We start from the raw sequence: 20817 nt of genomic DNA, 5'->3' as shown, positions 1-20817 counted from the left end.
GGCCCTACTGTAGCATATCCGAGCTGTGTCAGTAAGCTGCATTGTACACCTAGAGATTGGGGGGTATTCCTAGGAGTTAGGAATTATCCTAGGAAACTCTCTCCAAGAGTCTCCGGGATGCTCTACGTCTTGCTGAGCTGATTTCCGAGCAGATATCGACAGATGGTGTTCAACTGTCTCAAAGGGGTAAGAGAATCCTTGCTCATGAGATGGCGGGGCTCACAGAGAGGGCTTTAAACTAGGTTTGAAGGGGGTAAGGGATAAAACTAGCTGCACCAGAGATGAGCCTGGGGGCAGCATGCCGATGTTAGGGGTGGATTCGATAACCCAGCTCAAATGCATCTATGCCAACGCACGCAGCATGGGCAGTAAGCAGGAGGAGCTGGAAGCCATCGTGCAGCAGGATAGATATGACTTAGTTGCCATCACGGAAACATGGTGGGACGACTCCCATGACTGGAGCGCTGCAATGGATGGCTACAAGCTCTTCAGAAGGGATAGGCAAGGTAGAAGAGGTGGCGGGGTGGCTCTTTATGTTAGGGAATGTTTTGACTGTACAGAGCTACACGATTCTGATGACAAGGTGGAGTGCTTATGGCTGAGGATGAGAGGGGAAGCCAATAAGACAGATATTGTGCTGGGAGTCTGTTATAGACCGCCCGACCAGGTTGAAGAAACGGATGAATTGCTCTAGAAGCGGCTGGCAGTAGTCTCAGAATCGTGTGCCCTTGTCCTTGTGGGGGACTTTAACTTTCCAGACATCTGCTGGAAATACAACACAGCAGTGAGTAAACGATCTAGGAGGTTCCTGGAGTGTGTGGAAAATAACTTCTTGACACAGCTGGTGGGTGAGCCAACCAGGGGAGGAGCCTTGCTAGACCTCCTGTTTACGAACAGGGAAGGACTGGTGGGAGGTGTGATGGACGGAGGCCGTCTTGGGCTTAGCGACCATGAAATGATAGAATTTTCAGTTCTTGGTGAGACAAAGAAGGTGGTCAGCAAAACCACCACTATGGACTTCCGGAGGGCTAACTTTGGCCTCTTCAAGGCACTGGTTGAGAGAGTCCCTTGGGAGACGGTCCTGAAGGGCAGAGGGGTCCAGGAGGGATGGACATTCTTTAAGAAGGAAATCTTAATGGCTCAGGACCAGGCTATTCCCATGTGCCGCAAGTCGAACCGCCGAGGAAAACGACCGGCGTGGCTGAATGGGGAGCTTTTGCTAGGACTCAAGAAAAAAAGGAGAGGTTATCATCTCTGGAGGAAAGGGCGGGCAACTTGGGAGGAGTACAGGGATCTGGTTAGATCATACAGAGAGAAAATTAGAAAGGCAAAAGCTCAGCTAGAACTAAACCTGGCCACTATTGTAAGGGACAATGTGTTTACAAAAAATGTTTTTACACATATGTTAACAGTAAAAAGAATCCCAAGGAGAATATCTTTCCTTTAATGGATACAGAAGGGAACGTAGCAACCAGTGATGAGGAAAAGGCCAAGGTACTTAATGCCTTCTTTGCCTCAGTCTTTAATAGTGAGTCCAGTCATCCTCAGGGTACTGCACCCCTTGAGCTGGAAGGTAAGGATGAAGAGCACAACATACCCCCCTTAATCCAGGAGGAATTAGTTAGGGACCTACTTTGTCATCTGGACACTCAGAAATCTATGGGACCTGATGAGATCCATTCAGGAGTACTGAGGGAACTGGCAGAGGTCCTTGCCAAGCCACTCCCTATCATCTATCAGCGATCCTGGTCAACAGGGGAGGTCCCAGAGGACTGGAGGCTTGCCAATGTGACTCCCATTTATAAGAAGGGTCGGAGGGAGGATCCGGGGAACTACAGGCCTGTCAGCCTGACCTCGGTACCGGGGAAGATTATGGAACGGCTTGTCTTGAGAGCACTCACATGGCAAGTCCAGGATAAGCAGGGGATCAGGCCCAGTCAGCATGGGTTTACGAAAGGCAGGTCCTGCTTGACCAACCTGATCTCCTTCTATGACCAGGTGACCCGCCTAGTGGATGAGGGAAAGGCTGTGGATGTTATTTTCCTGGACTTCAGCAAGGCCTTTGGCACTGTCTCTCATGGCATACTCCTTGAGAAACTGGCGTCTTGTGGCCTGGATAAGTGCACTCTTCGCTGGGTGAAAAACTGGCTGGATGGCCGAGCCCAGAGGGTAGCGGTGAATGGGGTGAAATCCAGTTGGCGGCGGGTCACAAGTGGTGTTCCCCAGGGCTCGGTGTTGGGCCCTGTTCTGTTTAATATCTTTATCAATGATTTGGATGAGGGGATCGAGTGCACCCTCAGCAAGTTTGCAGACGACACCAAGTTGGGGGGAAGGGTCGACCTGCTTGAGGGTAGGGAGGCTCTACAAAGAGAACTGGACAGGCTGGATCGATGGGCTGAGGCCAATCGTATGAAGTTCAACAAGGCCAAGTGCCGGGTCCTGCACTTCGGTCACGGCAACCCCATGCGGCGCTACAGGCTTGGGGAAGAGGGGCTGGAAAGCTGCCCAGCAGAGAAAGACCTGGGTGTGCTGGTTGACAGCCGGCTGAACATGAGCCAGCAGTGTGCCCAGGTGGCCAAGAAGGCCAACGGCATCCCGGCCTGTATCAGAAATAGTGTGGCCAGCAGGAGCAGGGAGGTGGTTGTTCCCCTGTACTCGGCACTGGTGAGGCCGCACCTCGAGTCCCGTGTTCAGTTTTGGGCCCCTCACTCCAGGAAGGACATTGAGTTGCTGGAGCGTGTTCAGAGGAGGGCAACCAAGTTGGTGAGGGGCCTGGAGCACAAGTCTTATGAGGAGTGGCTGAGGGAGCTGGGGCTGTTCAGTCTGGAAAAGAGGAGGCTGAGGGGAGACCTGATCGCTCTCTACAACTACCTGAAAGGGGGTTGTAGTGAGGTGGGTGTTGGTCTCTGCTGTCAGGTGGCTGGAGATAGGACAAGAGGAAATGGCCTCAAGTTGAGGCAAGGGAGATTTAGGTTAGATATTAGGAAAAATTTCTTTACTGAGAGGGTTGTTAAACATTGGAATGGGCTACCCAGGGAAATGGTTGAGTCACCATCCCTGGAGGTATTCAAAAAGCAAGTGGACAGGGTACTTAAGGACATGGTTTAGTGGGCATGGTTAATGGTTGGACTCGATGATCTTGAAGGTCTTTTCCAACCTAAATGATTCTATGATTCTATGATTCACTCTCCCAAAATTCAGCGTCCTGACTCTGCTCTTCTACTGGCCTGTATCCCTCAACACTGCGAATTGCGCCAGGCCATGACCGCGGCAGCCTGTCGAGATCCCTAATTAGTTCGTCTACGTCTAGTAGCAACAGGTCTAGTAATGCATGTCCCCTGGCTGGGCTATTACCTAGATTAAGGAATTATCCTTAACTCTCTCCAAGAGTCTCCTGGACTGCTTACGTCTTGCTGCGCTGATTTTCCAGCAGATATCGAGGGCATCGAAGTCCCCCAGCAGGATCAGAGCCCGCGAGCGGGATGGTTCCTGTCGTTGAAGTAAGAACGCTTTGGCAACAGGCTCCTCTTGATTGGGCATCCTCTAGTAAGCACCAACCACGAGGTTTCCTCTCTTGGCTTGGCTGCTAATTTTTACCCAAAAGTTTCCAACTTGTCCTTTTTAGCGGAACGCACCCTAATTCCTTTGAGACGTTTCACGGGTGTTTCCTTGTTGGTTCCTAACACACCAGCAGCCCCTTGCCCTTCTCTGTTGCTCAAAACTCCACCCCCTTCCCTAAGTCTAGTCTAAAGCTCTCCGTAGAGATCTGACCAGTTTGTTGGTGAAGGCCCAGTTGTCCCCAGTTGTCAGGTGAATCCCATCATCTCCCAACAGACCGGGCTTCTCAAGGGGAAATCTGACTTCTCAAAGGTAGGTCCGTGGTTGTAGAAGTCCAAACCTTGAGTACGGCACCAGCCATGCAGCCACACTCTCCGGTCTCTTCATTGTCTTCCTTCCCCAGTACGTCCATGTCTCTCCTGTACTGGGGAGCCTACAAGCGTACAGATCTCTGGAGGAAAGCGTGACCCGAGCGGTGTTGGGAAGCTGTCGAGAACGTGCTGCGGTACCTGATCCGTTTCCCTGTTGTGTCTTTGGTGTGTTACAGATACTGGAAAGAGTGGAAACGGTTGGAAAGTTGTACCTGGAGCTTCTCAGCGTTGGCAACATCCTCTTCATCGACTGGAAGGCTGACATCTACTGCAACCCCCACCAACGTGTGAAAATCTACACGGAGTTTGGAATTGCTGGGATCCTCGTTCAGAGCACAAGACCCCTCCTGGAGGAGCTGGGCAACCTCTCTAAAGCGATGGAGCGTTGCCTGGCAGAGTGGAAGAAGTACCTGAAGACTCAAAGGGACACCTACTATCACCTCAACCTGTTCACTGCTCACCAGCTCTTCTATTTATGCAGCCAGCTGGCCAGAGTCCAGAAGGGCGTCGTAGAACCGCAGGTGCTCGTCATGCTTTCTGTCATCAAGCGTGACATCAAAGAAGAAGATCTCAAAAAAGCCCTGGCGGATGCGCTGATGACTCCTCAGGACTCTGTGAATACCTTGGCAGGAGGCGAGGAGTCGGTTACCTGGCATGACTACATCGTTCGTTTTCCCCAGTTCATCAAAAGCTTGGCCGAATCGGGCTACGATGAGTCGGTGGCGAAGGCAGCCTTGCAGAGCTGCCTGTCCAGCTCGCCCATCACGGAGCAGATGCTCATGGATTTCGCCTTCGAGCAGGGCGACGACAAGGAGTTGGTGGAAGAGCTCAGCCGGTTGTACGAGGAGACGAGGGAAGCCTTTCTGCAGAAGAGACGGAAATTTAAGACCGGGAACGGAGACGTTGACCAGGTTTCCTTCAGCAGCCTGGCACGGGACGAGCTGGCCACCTCCTTTGAGAGCTTGCCGTCTATTTACGACAAGGTGAATCTGCTCTGGGATGCCTATTGTAAGAAATTCACTGGCCTGGTGTCCGATAAATACATAGGCTTGGATGTTTTTGGGGAGACGCTGAAGCGCTTGGCCGCTCTAGAAAGCACACGCATTGAGAGAAGTTTACCCATAGGCTTTGAAGCGGGAAAACCGCTTCTTGTCACGTGTAAGGAAGAGGAAATGTTACCCAACATGTTATTTGTCTACCAACACACCGAGACGGCACCTCTCCCATCGTATGACGAGGTCCTGGTGTGCACACCTGACACGGAGGAGGAAGAGGTGGAGCTGCTTGTCAGGAGAGCTCTTTCCCCAGGTTCCCAAGACCAGAAGATCTACTGTCTGCTGGGCGCTGATCAATTAGTTTATAAAGTTTCCAAAAAACTTGAGTCCCACTTCTTCCACCTGGTGCAATCTTCCAGCATCCCCAACTACAGATTCATCATCTTCTGCAGCGCCAAAGCTCACAAATCCTATGTGATCACGGCCTTCGACGCCTACAAGGTGACTTTCCCATGCTACTCCAAGACGGAAATCCAGACCTACCTGAAAATGCATCTCAAAGTGCCGAGTGGGACGGCCCCCATCGCTCAAGCCTTTGAAGAGCCCCATCAGCAGAACGTGAAGTTTGTCTTTTCGGAGCGAGCGGGAATGGGTAGGTTTTTTGGGGAGTCGTATTCCAAGTTGTACCTCAAACCGAGGAGGCGAGGTGGCACAGCGTGCTTTTGGGGAGAGATTTTCTCGTTTTGGTTTGCACGCAGGTGTAGAAGGGTAGACTGACTGACGGTCATCTTTTCCGCTCCTTAGGGAAGTCTCTCTTTGTGGACAATACCATCAGGAAGGTCCGTGCCCAGCTGGGTGGCACGCTACCGCTTCAGAAAACCATTAGGCTGATGGAGTCAGAGATCGATTTCCAGTTCTTCGTCAAGGAGCTCATCTCTATCGAGGAATCCTTGACCGAACTTCAGCCCAGCATCTTCCACATCGATGTGTCTCCAGTGGTGAGTGCCTGGATCTTAAAGCGGACAAGAAAAGGTGGTGAAACACAGAAGACCCTACACGCAGGGAGGGAGAAGAGGAGGTGGAAACTCAAATCCAGCCCAATCAGAGCAGCAAGCGTGTTTTGGCAGACTTCTGCATCAATTTTAATTTCTTTTCTGTTTTTTGCCCTGCCAGGTGTCAAAGGGTCTCTACCGGCTGCTGATTGACCTGTGCATCCTGCGGCACATCCAGAGTCCCAACGGCTTGGTCTGGAAATGCAAACCCTCTCACCTTTACTTGATTGAGTACCTGGCAAAAAAGAAAGGCGTTAGCAGTACGAGGAAGCAAGAGGTATGTTGGGGCTCTGCGTTAAGGCTGAGCATGAGTAAACCTGCTAAACTCTGATGTCTCCGCTGGAGCGATGCATAATTTAGAGTCTGTCTCTCCAGTGGGGCAATGTTTCGCCTATGTAGAAGCAACCAGGTCAAACGCATCTCTACTCAAAGTGAAATATCAGGCCCGGCACTGAGTTTTGGAAGAAAAAGGAAGCTTTTTCATCCCAATTTTTACTGTAACTTGAACCTCACGCGTGTTTTTAAAGCCACTTTGCCCCTGAGCCATGCTTTAGTTATCGAAGGTGTGAAATGCAACCCAGATTCACTAGCGGTTGATCATCCATCTGTTGTTCCTCACCATTCCTTGAATATTGACCGAGTTCAGGTCCCTCCGTCTCCAAGAGGATTTAGTGGAACATGAGAAAGCGTAGGAGAAGCTAACAAGATTACCTGACCCGAGACAGGACGCTGGGCAAGACAGACCTTAATGGTTATAGGGATTTCGATCCACATGAAGTCTTGGAGAAATCTTGGCATTTCTACATTTTTTCCCAACTTGCTGAACCATTTGTGACCGGGGGGAAATTAAAAAAAAAAAGGTGTTTGCTGATGCAGGAAAATGCGGGAGGTTGGAGAATGGTTCTCATGTTGATTTGTGTCCTCTTGCTTTTAGATGTCCATTGAAATGGAAGAAAAATTCCTGGATCTTTTTCCTACCGTGGAATGTGTATCGCCACTGCGGGTGCTCGATTCGCTGGGAGATCCCAGCTCTGTCCCTCCTGCAGAATTGAGGGAGGAACAGTTTGACCGGGACAAGCTAAATAGTGAAGTTTTCCAAAGGTCCTACCAATACCTCAGCAGATACAAACGAAAGGAAAACCTCGACGGTTTCACTTTTGTCCCTGGAAGGATTGAAGGGACAGAGAAAGAATGCCTGGCGTGCTTGATGGAGTTCTGCGGGAGAAGCGACCCCTCCTGGACTGAGCTCAGCAACTTCACGCACTTCTTGAACTTCCAGCTGAGAAAGTGCGAGCAATCGGTCTTCTTCAGTCCGGTGGTTGGAGCGGAGTTCTGCGGCTTCAAAACATTCGTCATCAAGTTCATGGTCGCCATGTCCAAGGACTTTGCCATGCCTTCCCTCAACATGTCTGACGAAAGCGTGCTGAGCGAGGAGCGGAAGGAGACGGACAGTGTTTTGAGAGAGTACCAGCTAAGACGCAAGTGGGAGCAAGAGTCTCACCCGTACATAGTCTTCCACGCGGAGGGTGATTCCATGGAGTTTTTGGGTTTCCACATCAACCAGAACTTTGACGCTATTGATGCTTATTCCCAGGCTGTTTTGGAGCCGGCGGTTATAAGCCGGAATTTATACATGACCTTGGCACACCAGAATGTTCCTTTCAATAAGAAATTTGAAACCTTACCCAGAACCGAGCAGTTGGAGGCCCTCTGCCGAGTCTTTGGCGTGAAATGCCGGGAAGATCCAGATGCTTCGTACCAGTTGACTCTGGACAACACCATGAAGATGTTGGCTATTCACCTGCGGTTCCAGTGTGGCATCCCTGTGATCATCATGGGCGAAACGGGTTGTGGGAAGACAAAGCTGGTGCAATTCATGTGCAACCTGCAAAGGGCGGGCAGGAAAGTTCAGAACATGATGGTGGTGCGCGTTCACGGCGGCACCACCACCAAGACCATCCGGGAGAAGGTGAGGCAGGCCGTGGAGCTGGCACGTGCCAACGAGGAAGAGCACAACATGGACACGGTGCTCTTCTTCGACGAAGCCAACACCTCGGAGGCCGTCTTTGCGATCAAAGAGGTGCTGTGTGACCACAGCGTCAACGGAAGGCGAATTTCCACCGACCGCTTAAAAGTGGTGGCCGCTTGCAACCCTTACAAAAGACACACCAAGGAGACCATTGAGAAACTGGAGAAAGCTGGCTTGGGATACCGAGTCCGGAGCGAAGACACTCCCGAGAAGCTGGGTTACATTCCTTTGCGGCAGTTGGTGTATCGGGTGCAGCCCCTTCCTCCCAGTTTATTGCCTCTGGTCTGGGATTTTGGGGAGCTGAACGAGAAGACGCAAAGCCTGTACATCAGGGAGATCGTGAAGTCCACCGTGGAGACGAAGATCCCTGCGGGAAACCTGGACGTCTTCACCAATGTCATTTCAGCCTCCCAGAAGTTCCTGAGAGAGAGGAAGGACGAATGCAGAGTTGCCAGCCTCCGGGATATAGACCGCTGCATGAAAATAGTGCTCTGGTTTTATGACTTAAGGGACCTGCTTTTCCACCAGATCGATATGAAGAGGCAGCGTGAGGAGGAAGAGGAGCCGGCCTTAAATGACGCGCAAAGGGCTTTGGTCCTGTCGGTAGGGGTCTGCTACTACGTGTCTCTGGAGAGCCGCCGGGAGTACCTGGAGGAGGTTGCAAAATGCTTCTCAGTCCCCGCGTCCCTGCTGCAGCAAGAGATCGAGTTGTGCCAACAGGTATTTCTCGATAACGTCTCTGTTCCTAAAGCGACAGCCTGCAACAGCGCTCTGAGGGAGAACATCTTCATGATGGTTGTCTGCATGGACCTCCGCGTGCCGCTCTTTCTGGTTGGGAAGCCGGGAAGCTCCAAATCTCTCTCTAAAACCATTGCCGTAGACGCCATGGAAGGCACGTTGTCCAGAAGCCCCTTGTTCAAAAGATGCAAAGAGGTCCAACTGGTCTCCTTCCAGTGCAGCCCCCATTCAAAACCAGAAGGCATCATCTCCACTTTCCGACAATGTGCTCAGTTCCAGAAGGGCAAGAACCTGAATGAGTTTGCGTCCGTAGTCCTGCTGGACGAGATTGGTCTCGCGGAAGACTCGCCCGATATGCCGTTGAAGACGCTGCATCCTCTTCTGGAAGACGGATGCGTTGACGACGAGAATCCGGAGGCTTACAAGAAGGTTGGCTTTGTGGGCATCTCCAATTGGGCCTTGGACCCTGCCAAAATGAACAGGGGCCTCCTCGTCTTTCGGACTGAACCTAGCAAGGAAGAGCTGGTCAAGACTGCCAAAGGCATCTGTGCTGACCAACCTCACCTTGAAAGAATCGAGCATTTGTTCCCCATTCTGGCAAACTTCTACTGCAACGTGCTGAAAACGCAGGAAACGGAGTTCTTCGGGCTTCGGGACTTCTACAGCTTAATCAAAATGGTTGCGTCCTACATGCAGAACACGAAGCACGGTTCTCAAGAGGAGCTCCTCGTAAAGGCCATCCAGAGAAACTTTGGAGGCTCCCAAGATATCCGTCCTCTGGAAATCTTCCGGAACTGCACCAGCGAGGTACGTCTTACCGATGCCAGGGAAACCAGCTGCATCCGTCTGCTGGAGGAAAACATGGAGAAACAGCAAGCGGGATTCATGTCGCGTTACCTCCTGTTGATAACGACCAACAACGCCGCCTTTCAGATCATCCAGATGACGGGGCTTATCGACACCGGCAACTGTGACATTATATTTGGCTCCGGCTTCCCACGGGACCAGGATTATTCCCAGGTGTGCCGCTCCGTGAACAGGGTGAAAATTTGCATGGAGATAGGCAGGCCCGTTGTCCTCCTCAACATACAGAACCTTTATGAGAGCCTTTACGATACGCTCAATCAATGCTTCGTCAGCCTGGGTGACAATTACTACGTCGACCTGGGCCTTGGCACTCATAGGGTGAAGAGCCGCGTGAAGGAGGAATTCCGGCTGATTGTTATAGAGGAGAAGAAAGTGGTCTACACGCAGTTCCCCACCCCTCTGCTGAGCCGTCTGGAGAAACATTGCTTGGACATGAACACCATCCTCAACTGGCAACAGCGAGACCTGAAGCAGGACCTGGAGAGATGGGCCGGTCGGTTCGTCCGTATCGAGAACGCGGATTCGTCCGTGCTCTGGTCCCGCGCGCTCGCTCCCAAGGAACACGACGTTTTCGTCGGCTTCAGCGACGACACGTCTGCCACCGTCGCACTGGAGAGCTCCCAGCAAGCCCGCTGCGACGGCTACGAACGCTACGGGGAGCAGATCCTCTCCGCTGCCATAAGCAAACTGGTGGAGTGTGCCACTCCTGACTCCATCCTGCGCCTTAAATACTGTGATCTGGAGGACGCCGAGCGGATCCAGGACCTGTATTTCATCGAGCAGAGGCACAACAGCCTGACCGGCCTCTTGCGCGAGATGATGAACCAACACGAGAAGAAGGGGAGCGCCGCCGGGCTGTGCCTGCAGGTACTCGCACTTGGCCGCAAAGCACCCAAGGGTGCTGTTTGTTTTCCTAGCAAGTGTGGCGGCTCCGTCGTCTTGGTTAGACCGGGACGAGGATGGGCTTACGTCCACCCTCTTTGCCTCCGTGGTCATCTGCTGCCAGGGTAGACCCTGCCATTCCTCGGGAGGCAGACGGGATCTGCTCAGCTCTGGCTCGGGCCGAGATGCTCAAGGCACCTTCCAGTTGCCTGTAGATGAGCACCAAGCACCGATGGAGATGTCCTGGAGGATCCCACCTGTTGGAGGCAGCAGGACAACCGGTTTTGATTTCCCTTTTTTACCGCAGGTTTCTACCCATGCCAGGCTGCTAAACCAGAAGGATTTAGAAGTGCTGAGGAAGACGCTCAAGCTCCCCGATACAATCCACTGCCTCTTCCTAAGCCAGTTTGACACCGAACATGCTTTCCGCCAGGACCTCAGGTGGGCTCTGCTATTTCTTTTCTTTAACCTTACAGGTGATTCCCACCTCTCGCAGTGCTTCGGGGTGAGACCTTTCTAGGAGAAAGCATTAAAGAGGCCGTTTTGTTGCAGGAATTTCTTCAGAGAGCCGCAAGAAACGAGACTGCTTCTTGTTCAGTTTCATTTCGATGAGCCGCAGAGCAGCAAAAGACTCCTGGCGTGTGCCAAGTAAGCAGCTTGCCTTTGTCCTTTGCTCTCCTCGTCGTCCTCCTCCGTCCCTCCGTCGTCCTCCTCCCTCCGTCCTCCTCCTCCTCCTTCCTCCGTCCTCTGTCCTCCTCCTCCCTCCTCCTCCCTCCTCCTCCCTCCTCCTCCTCCCTCCTCCTCCTCCTCCTCCCTCCTCCTCCCTCCTCCTCCCTCCTCCTCCCTCCCTCCTCCCTCCTCCTCCCTCCTCCTCCCTCCTCCTCCCTCCTCCTCCCTCCTCCTCCCTCCTCCTCCCTCCTCCTCCCTCCTCCTCCTCCCTCCTCCTCCTCCTCCTCCCTCCTCCCTCCTCCTCCTCCCTCCTCCTCCCTCCTCCTCCCTCCTCCTCCTCCCTCCTCTCTCCTTCCTTCTTCCAGGCACAACATACTTCTCTGAAACCTGTGCTACCTTTTGGCTTTTCTTTTTTTTTTTTTTTGCCCCCTAAGACTTGAACCGGGCTCTGCTCTGGACCTGATTTGTCTCATTTGCAGATGCGGTTGTAGCAGATCGTACCAACAACGGCTAGAAAGAATGTCTTCTTGGGGTGGCATCCACCCAAGAAAGCAGATTCAGATGACTGCAGCCATTGGTGGGGAGGGAGATTAACCTCCGGAAGGGCTCACAGAGGGAGAATGTGCAGTCATTGCTTGGAGAGATGGGTCAAACGAGTCTGGAATTAACGAGCTCTGACTTTCTGGTGGCGTTTCCAGGTACTGCATCACAGATGAGCAGAGGAGATCAGCCAGCCCCCATCTGTTGCACGTCGTGCTGATCACTAAAGTCCCGCGGGTCCTGGGAGGGTGCAGCTACCTGGCTTTTGACAGCGGTAAGCTTACGCTTGCTGTTTTGGGTCGGGAAAAGAGCGGGAGGGGAAGATGAAGACGTGCAGCAAAAACCTGCGAAGTGGTGGATCTTCCACCTCTTGCTGTTTTCCTCCCCGGGTTGGCTGGTAAATCCGAGCAGCCGAGCTCACCGGTTTTCCAAACGGCTGATGCACCAAAAGAGAGCGGGTGGACTCATCCGTCCTCTTGCCTTTCCAGGCAAGTGGAAGTCCATCCACTTGGATGACCTGATGCCCCCAGAGAACTTTAAGGCCAATCTCGGCCACCTCTCCAAAATGACCATTGCCGAGATTTTCCTGAGCAGCTCCCTGCAGCAGCATCTCCCAGCAGGTAAGAGCTCTCTCACCATAAACCCACCGTCTCCCCACTGCTCTCCCTTCCAGAAACCCACTGCCCCATCCTCCGATGTCCCACAAGTCAACTCGGGGTGGCTTCTTGAATCCATGTTCTTGGTTAGAGGTGTCCGGCCAATTGCTCCCCAAGCCCGAGGGTCTCATGTCATCAAGAAGCTGACACCAAGTAGTTGGGTAGCTTCCACCCTGTGCTGCTTTATTTCTCCCTGTTGATTGTCAAGGCACTCCTGATGCCTCCCGTGGATGGAAGTAGCTCTTGTTGGGGTTTTAACAGCTGAGTTACATGGTTAATGGTGATTTCAGGTTCTCCGGAGGATTCTGCTGCCCTGGGGAGCCTCACCATGTCAGGTCGTTACCCGGACGAAAATGTATGATTTTTTTTTATTATTATTTTATTTTTTCCTCCTCATTTTAGTCACTTGTCATTGTGCAAGAACTGGCTTTGGGTATCAACAGACATTTTGGGATCTGCTTTTGAAGGTCGTTGTTTGGGCTGGTACCTTGTCACAGGAAAGAATTAGCTGCAGGTCTTCCTGGGTCACACGTTGTGAGGTTGAAGTAGGGTGGTGGTCTCCCAGCCCCACTGTGAGTGACTGGCCAAAGACCAGGAGCCTTTTGTCACCATCAACAAAGCCGTGTCCCTTACGGGGGGACATCAGCAGTGCTCTGTGCCCTGAGGACCAACTTAACCAGGGTTTGTTGGGATGGCGAGATGGGTACAGACCTTGGAGCTCACTGTGCTAATTTCTGGAGAAGATGATATCTCGGGACGAGCGTCCCCAGGCAAATGAGAGCAAAGTAACGTCAAGCAAGCAACTCACCTCCAGTCTTTTCTAGCCGCAGTTCCTTGATGTGGACTCAATGATCAAAGGGAGCATCCAGAAGGCCGTGATCCAGCTGGAGGACAAGAAGGACAACAGCCAGCGTGCAACGGAGAGAATCAAGATCCTTCACAACTTGCTTTTCCACAGTCAGAGTAGCGGTACGTGTGAGTAGAGAGAACTAGAAGTGGCTCCTTCTTGCGCGTTGCAAGGTGTGCGGCTGGAATAAGACAACCAAGAGGTTAAGAGCCAGTTCTGGTGTCCTTCAAAGCCATCGTGGGTGGAGAAGCACCTAGGAGACGGAGGGTGAGGTTGCATGGGACCTCCCTGCACAGTCCCTCACGTGCATGATCGGAATCTGTACTAAACCCCAAAGCTTTGCTGCAGACCTTGGTAGATGATCCCAGACAGATATCACTTCCCAGTGGAAGCTGATTTCTGCTTGGACTGATAAAAAATTATTAGGTGGTGTGAGTTTTGAGTGGAAAACTGGCAACCAAAATCCCTTGTAGGTTTTTGATGGTCTCTCCTACTTGGAGATGAGCGCCGGGAGGGTTTTAACCAGCGGCGTTTTTGTGATTAGTTTCCAGCCACTTTATGACCATCCTGAAGAAGAGAATTTGTTACCTCCTACAAGAACGAGAGAAACCGATCCACGAGCCAAGGGGATGGATTTTCCGCCGGGCTCTTTCTACCAGCTTCATCCTGGAAGACACATCGTTCAGGTAGTGCTGGCTGTGGGCCACCTTCCTAATGTCAAGTCGTTCTGTTCCTAAAATGGCTCCGCGTGAAGCGTGAGGCGCCTTGCTTAAACACCAAGACACGACAACCAAGAAGCGTCTAAATACGGGGGGGTTTTTACCAGCCTAGAACAAGGTAGGGGCTTGCAGAAAGGCCACAGTCGGTCTCAAAAGCAAAAAATTAATTAAGAGCACTGTCGATTTTGAGGAAGCTTCTTTTGGAAGGGCTTTCCTGGAAGCAAAACAACGTTGGTTGACTGTGAGATAGGCGAGGATGGTTAGTCTCAAGCCTGGATGTCCACGATTGGCATCTTCAGAAGCGGTTGGGTTGTCTTGGTTGACTGGTGGGTCTTCAAGACCGACGCTGTCCCCTGGGCAGAGGAGGGTTTCTTGGTGGGAGGCAGGGAAGCGACGCGATGAGCCGCGTCACCTCCTTTTTCAGGCAAGCACTCTGGATGTACCTGGAAGACATTGTGGCGAACGTCTTTGCCCAAATTCTCGCCGTGGTGGATGCCAACAACAACCTGGATCACATCTTTCAAGGCGCTCCACTCGCGGAACTGTGGCTCCAGATGTTCCAAGAAGCAACAGTCCTAAAAATTAAATACACCAGCAAGTAAGAGATGGGGTGTAAATGTACAGTGAGGTGGTTTTCCTTAGGAGAGTAAAAGCTGGTGTTAGTAGTGAAACAGTAGCTCGTGCTTGAGGTGCAGATGTTGATAACCTAGCCACGGAAGGTCTTGCATGTCAAGCCACTGGCACCAAAAACTTCCCTGTTGTTTTAAGCTGCCAGCAAAATTGGCTCCTTCCTTGCTCTTGCCCAGTTTTCCCTGACTTTCCTACCACATTTCTCTCCGGGTTTCTGAACTTTAAAGAGAACACATATCAGTGGGAGTTGGGAACTTCCCTGAGGTGGTCCGCCCCTGGACACCTACGGTCTGTTGCACAATTTAATGCTTCTTTCTGCGCTGTTTGAATTCAAGGCCGGCAGATGCTAAGATTTCCGTGTTGTCCATGACGGAAGACCCCAACACCTCCCTCTTCTGCCGGTTCCCATTCAGTTGGGTTTTGAAAGCCTACCTGGACGACGTATGGGAGAAGGTCTATCATATGAAAGGTAACATCAGACTTTCCAGGGCGAGCTTTAACCCAACGAAGCTGCCAAAAATCTCCATCCTTAGTAGGAGGAACCATGGGGGCTGTGTTCCTCACTCAGATGGCCCAGAAATGTGTTGTGCGTCTCTTCTGCATTATGTCTATGTTGATATATATGGTATCTTTCCGATATATATGGTATCTTTCCGATATATATGGTATCTTTCTGATATGATGTATCATAATGTACATTATATCTTTCCGATACACGTGGTATCTTTCCGATATGATGTATCATAATATACATTATCTTTCCGATACACATGGTATCTTTCCGATATGATGTATCATAATATACATTATATCTTTCCGATACACGTGGTATCTTTCCGATATGATGTATCATAATACACATCGTAACTTTCCGATACACGTTGTAACTTTCCGATACACATCGTATCTTTCTGATATACATTATATCATTCCAATGGAGGCATTCTGCCTCTTCACCCGTGGCCTTGCACTTGGCCACACGACCACCTGGGTCTTAATGAGGAGCTCCCACTTTCCGCTAAGTAGCCCTAACTCTCTTGGCTGTCCCTTCTAGATAAGCCCAAGAAGCCAACAAAGGAAGTGGTCAGGTTCTACCAAGCCTTCATCAAGAACGTCTTGATGCCAGACGGCAGCAATCTAGGTGTGCTACGCTGCTACACACCGACGACTTTCTCAGGATGGCTTTTCCTCGACAAGATCTCTCTGTCTATGAGGTGAGTAGGGTTAGGTGGAGCACTGTCTTCAACTGGCGTTGGCTTTGGCCCTAGTCCTATCCTTCCGGGCCAAATCTGATGTTTCGATAAACCCTCCCTTGTGCTACTCCTCAACTGTTGTGAACATTCAGTCTTAATTCCACCTCGAGGACTATTTTTGATGAGGAAACTTCATACAGCATACAACAGCAATGCTGAGCATCCCGCCTTAGTCCCCTTGCTGTTTGCTTTGAGCGGAAATAACGCCTTTTATTTTACCTGCAGATTCTCTCAAAAGTTTTCCTCGCCAACGCAGCACAACTCTGCTCTTCCGTGGGCGGAGGGGAGATGGGCTTTTCCCCAGTTTGGCTTCACGTAGAATATTTCTACCTCCGAGACGATTATCAGCTCTTCGTCGACATAGCAAAAAGCAACGATGCCGTCGTAGGCGAGTTGCAGGCGATGTATGAGAAGACGACCCCAGAAATGGTGAGGAAAGAGCTGCGTTTGCCCTCTAACCCTTCTTCTACGGCTCTTGAACACGGTGGTCTTCACAACTTCCATCATTTAATTACGTACTGTGTAATTAGTAAGAAGTCCTTGTGTTTGTGTCAGTCTGGGTATCCCGTTGAAGTCCCCTTAGACACTTTGACCCTCGAGGTGGGCGGGATTCGTTGTGTAGTGCTTCAGTGGTGGGCTCCAGCTCCTTAGCTTGCCCCATCCGTGTGGAGATGTCCGCATCCCTCTGAAGACGCTTATTGCTTCGAGCAGCAAGCTAAGTTTTTTTGAGAACTCCCCACGGTGATTCCAAGATCCTTCTTTCTCCAGGGCGCAGTTAGGCTCATTAAAGCCCTTCCTGGTTTACGGGTGCCACAACTTCACCCGTAAAAGTCCATTTCTTTCTAACGTAGCCCTGACAACTACTCCAAAAGCTATACTAGCATCTAGTCACGCGGTGTCCCTTCCCTCTGTGCCACCCACCAGCGAGGTCAGTTCTTTACCTAGACTCTTTTTCTCTCTCTTCGCAAATGTCATTTCAGTTTGTCACCCTCGATGCTTTGAACATTCTCCTGAAGAAAGTGCAGCCCTCCGAAAATGGACTTTTGCCCTTCGACGCCTGCATAGCGTGGCTCGAAAGTGTCAAGTCCATCAAGCCCTGGGTGGAGTGGATCAGTCTGGACAACTACCAGCTTCAGTTCTACCAGAAGAAGAAGGAACTCCTAGACAGCGTGTTGTAAGTTCAGTCGCTCTCTGTTGACGGTAGCGCAAGCGAACTTCTTGACGTCTGTAGGTCAGGTGAACTGAAGCCACCCTCCTCTTGGGGAGCTGGAGTCACAAATCCTCCAACTGTCCCCTCCTTCCTGGTCCTGCCTCGTTATCGCAAACACGGTGGTGAAGCAGCTCCAAAAAAGAGTGGTGGATGTTTCACCCTCATCAAATTGCTTAGTTCTGGTGGAATTTCTCCTTGCACGCTTGACGGCGCCAGAATGTTTTCTGGAGCGGGACAAGCGGGTCTCTCCAGAGACAACGCCCAGAAATGGGCTGGCATTTTCAGTTTCGCCCAAGGTTGGTTGAAACAAGCAGCGTAGGCAGGACCATGCCGTATCTTTCTCCCTCTGATGCAATCTCAGGAGGTCTTGTGTCCTCGAGTGACCACACGCGACCCGGGATGAGTCACAGATCGGCATCATTTGGGGTGTATGTTTTACAGACATCGCTGGACCTGCACCAACATTGTCTACATGTTGATTGACCACCTGCTGCACAACGAGACACAAATAGAGGAGAAACTCCTGAGGCTGGTGGTGAAGCAGTTCATCTTCCTCTGGAACGTAGGTGTTTCCTGGGGCAGCTCCTGGCTGTGAAGCTTGGGAGGGCTCTTCTTTTCCAGGAGACGTCTGATCCCAGCCATAGGGAGGGCTTAGGAATGGGAGAAGGCTGGAAACACCATCCAGGGGACAAACGCTACTTGGATTCAGAATCCAAAATGAGGATTCGGAATCAAGGAAGGCTTCCTTCAGAATTTAAAGGGTTGATCCCGGTCGCTTACCCTCAGTGGTCCGGGCAGAGACATCCATACTTGGATCTGCTTAATTCTGCCGTCTAACCCTGTGTCCCTGCAGCACTGACATCCCATAATGTTTGTCCTCCGCGTACCAGAGAGGTGTCTCTGCTGAACTTGCGCCGCGTGTTTGTCTTTTTGCAGCGCCTCTACGCGAGCCAGCGATTTGAGCCGGAGAAGACTTTTGATTTGGTGACAAAAGTGCTGAAGAAATGCAACGAGAATGCTGATGTTGTGTATCTGGTGTAAGTCCGAGCTGAAAAAAAGTTGGCTTTGGGGTCCTTATCCATCGACGCGATGTTTGTAAAGGGTGGGGGAAATATGTCAGCACTAGGGGTGGACCTCGTTGGGCCAAAGGGAGGCCGCGCTGCTGAAGCCGAGGGGCGAGAACCTGTCTTGGAGGTGACGAATCGTCTCTGGAGGAACTTCTCGTAGGCGTGCTGCCAAAGAAACCGGCTCCCCTGAGCACCCAGGCTCTCCATCCCCTTCACCCAGCCGTCCTCACCACGGACTGTTGCCTCTCCGAGACGGGATGGTCCTCGGGCAGCTTAGAAGCTGCTGGTTCTTGAAGCGGTGGTGGGGTCACCCTGGTTCTCTACTTCTCTACTCTCTAGGCTAGGCCAAAGCGCCCATCCGGCTTCGTCCCCACCCCAGGGTGTACGTTAGGCAGGAGCCGGCCCGCACTCCTCCTCAAATCTGGCAGCAGCACTGAACTGCTGCTTCTTTTCGTGATATTTCTCAGGAAAGGTGTGAAGGAATGCAAGAGCTGCCTGCGGGAGATCACAGACCCGGCCGAGCTGCCCTGCAGCCACATCTTCTGCACTCGCTGCATCCTGGAGTGGACGAACAAGCAGTGTAAGATCTGCAAGGAGGAATTCCCGGAGGATTACACACCCATGGCTTCAGAGGCCACAAGGTATCCCGGCGCCGGCAAAAACCTGCCTGCATCCAGTGTCTTCGTGTTAAATATTGAGACAGAAGATGCTGGTGCCTGAACAAATGGCCATCTTGTCTCCCTGGTTTTGGTCCTGTGCTCAGCAGAGGGAGGGACGTTGTTTCTTTTCCTTGGTTGGAGGCTGACCATGAGTCTTGGTTTTCTTCTTTCCTCCAGGGAAGCTGTTGCCTGTCACAACAAATTCAGGAGGAAATGCAATTCCTTCTTCGTTGAGTTCATCGCCATGTACTTTTTGGGAGACAGAGAGGCACCGTCTGCCGAAATCATTCAGCGACTGATACAGTTTGTGGCTTGCAAACCCAGCCCCGAGCATCAGGCGGGGAAAAGGGGTAAAAAAGCTTGATTCCGCTCTACCCGGGTCCGACCGCGCGCTCTTGGAAGTCAAATAACGGATGTCGCTCTTCCTTCCTAGTGTACAAGCCAAAAAGCGAGTTGTCGCCCTTCGAAGAGTGCATGGACACTAGTCCTACCGTCCAGTCCTCCCTCCTGAAGCTGCTGCTGCGATGCGGGTCAGCCCTGAGGTTGTTCCCAAAACCCCGCTGCCAAACCCCTCGGCTACACGGACGCTGATGCTCTGTGTCCTTTTCCGCCCTAGGTTCAACAATGTCAAGGTTCACTTGGAAGAATACCTGTCCCAGATGGAGGAGAAGATAATATCCAACCAAAGTAACAGGGACCATTTCTACTTCATGGTGGTGCATTGTCTGGAGGTAAGTGCGGGTTGGGATGCGCTGAGAATCCCAACGGACACCGTAACTTGGAGCCACCTGTCACGTCCCAAAGTTGGAGCGACTCAGGTTCGTGGATTTCCTTTGTCAGAATTAAGGTGAAACGACACCAGGGGAGTTCGAACAACAATCAACATTTATTCAACCTAGCTAACTTTGTCCAAGTACATGTGAACTTATCAATATGAACCTTTCAACATGTCATTAAGCTGCTGTTTGAGAAGGGAAGTATAGAAAAATGAAATGGAAAAAGGAACATGAAACTGTGTCAGAAGGAGAGCCCTCCTGTTGAGTCACGAGATTCAGAGCAGACCCTCTTGCTTTCTGGACTCCTTCTCAAAGAGGAGCCCAGGGGCGGCTAGATCCACTCCTAGTCTCAGACTTGGTCAACGGTTTATGTTTAAAAGGATGAGGTGTAGGGACTGTGGAAAAGAGAGAAGGAAAAGAGGGAGAGAGAGAAAGAAAGAAAGAAAAAGAAGGAAAGAGAGAAGGAAAGGGTTTCACCAGTCCTGGGTCCAGCGTTGGTCCAGCCAGTGTAGAGATCCAGTTCCAGAGGGTGCGCACTGAGAACTCGTTCTCCCTTCTTTTATAGCGTGTTAGTCGATGGTCTCGACATGCGCAGTCCCATTCCCGGGGTTCTCTGGAATCGGTTGGAGAGCTTTGGGGGGGGATTCATTGCGGAGTTGCCTCTCTTTTTCTGCTGGCATGACCGCTTAAGATAGAAGCACAGTCCCATCTTCCATGGGGCCTCCTCCTCCAGGCGCATATGCTGTGCTCCTCCTCCTGGTCACTTAAGATAAGGAATTGCGGCTTTGGAGAAGCGCGGTCCCACCCTCCGGGGGGCCCTCTTCTCCGGCCACATTGTCCTGTTCACAAAACTCCAGCATTTTTACAGAGGCCGTTTTCTCCACCAAAGTTCTTTAAAGAATGTTTGAGACATTAACTATAATTTGTCAGACCGTCACACCACCACCCCAGCTAAAACCTATTAATCACATTAATTACCCCCTCTCCACATGTTTTTATGGATGAGGAACCAAAGGAGGAGCTCACCTTAAAGATGAGGAGAAGGCACAAGGAAGAAGGAGGAGCTGCTCAGTTATAACACACCTTCAGGCTCTTAAAAATTGTCTGTCTCTCTCGAGCAGGATTTTATGTATCCATCTTCTGAAGAAGACGTCACCCAGCTTGCTGAAAACTGCCTCTCCACCGCAGACCTATCTGCTTTCTGCGAGCCCGACGTCTCAAGAATTAACACGCTCCAGTTCATCGCTCAGCTCCGGCTCTCCATCAGCCACGTGGCCGCTGTGCTTGGCAGACAAATGC

General features: G+C 51.5%; 1 protein-coding gene across 1 annotated transcript; it reads left to right on the top strand.

Annotated features, from left to right (window-relative positions):
• The first annotated feature begins 3435 nt into the window (after positions 1 to 3435).
• On the top strand, positions 3436 to 16972 carry LOC115337586 (E3 ubiquitin-protein ligase rnf213-alpha-like). Its single transcript, XM_041121659.1, has 17 exons — positions 3436 to 3500; positions 4106 to 5576; positions 5729 to 5922; positions 6098 to 6253; positions 6911 to 10477; positions 10800 to 10933; positions 11045 to 11140; positions 11860 to 11975; positions 12190 to 12321; positions 12648 to 12712; positions 13182 to 13326; positions 13749 to 13890; positions 14348 to 14521; positions 14889 to 15022; positions 15608 to 15767; positions 16032 to 16235; positions 16787 to 16972. Exons 1-16 carry the CDS (start codon positions 3483 to 3485, stop codon positions 16123 to 16125), a joined length of 6798 nt encoding a protein of 2265 aa, XP_040977593.1. The 5' UTR covers positions 3436 to 3482; the 3' UTR covers positions 16126 to 16235; positions 16787 to 16972.
• The last annotated feature ends 3845 nt before the right edge of the window (positions 16973 to 20817 follow it).

Source organism: Aquila chrysaetos (genome assembly GCF_900496995.4).
Source record: "Aquila chrysaetos chrysaetos chromosome W unlocalized genomic scaffold, bAquChr1.4 W_unloc_5, whole genome shotgun sequence".
Lineage (NCBI taxonomy): Eukaryota > Metazoa > Chordata > Aves > Accipitriformes > Accipitridae > Aquila > Aquila chrysaetos.
This window is presented reverse-complemented; position numbering and strand designations above follow the sequence as displayed.

Bases quoted from the DNA above. Each gene is read 5' to 3' on its own strand.
- LOC115337586 (XM_041121659.1), top strand. The intron at 11,141-11,859 runs GTAAGCAGCTTG...TGGCGTTTCCAG, and splicing joins AGACTCCTGGCGTGTGCCAA to GTACTGCATCACAGATGAGC. The intron at 15,768-16,031 runs GTGAGTAGGGTT...TTTTACCTGCAG, and splicing joins AAGATCTCTCTGTCTATGAG to ATTCTCTCAAAAGTTTTCCT.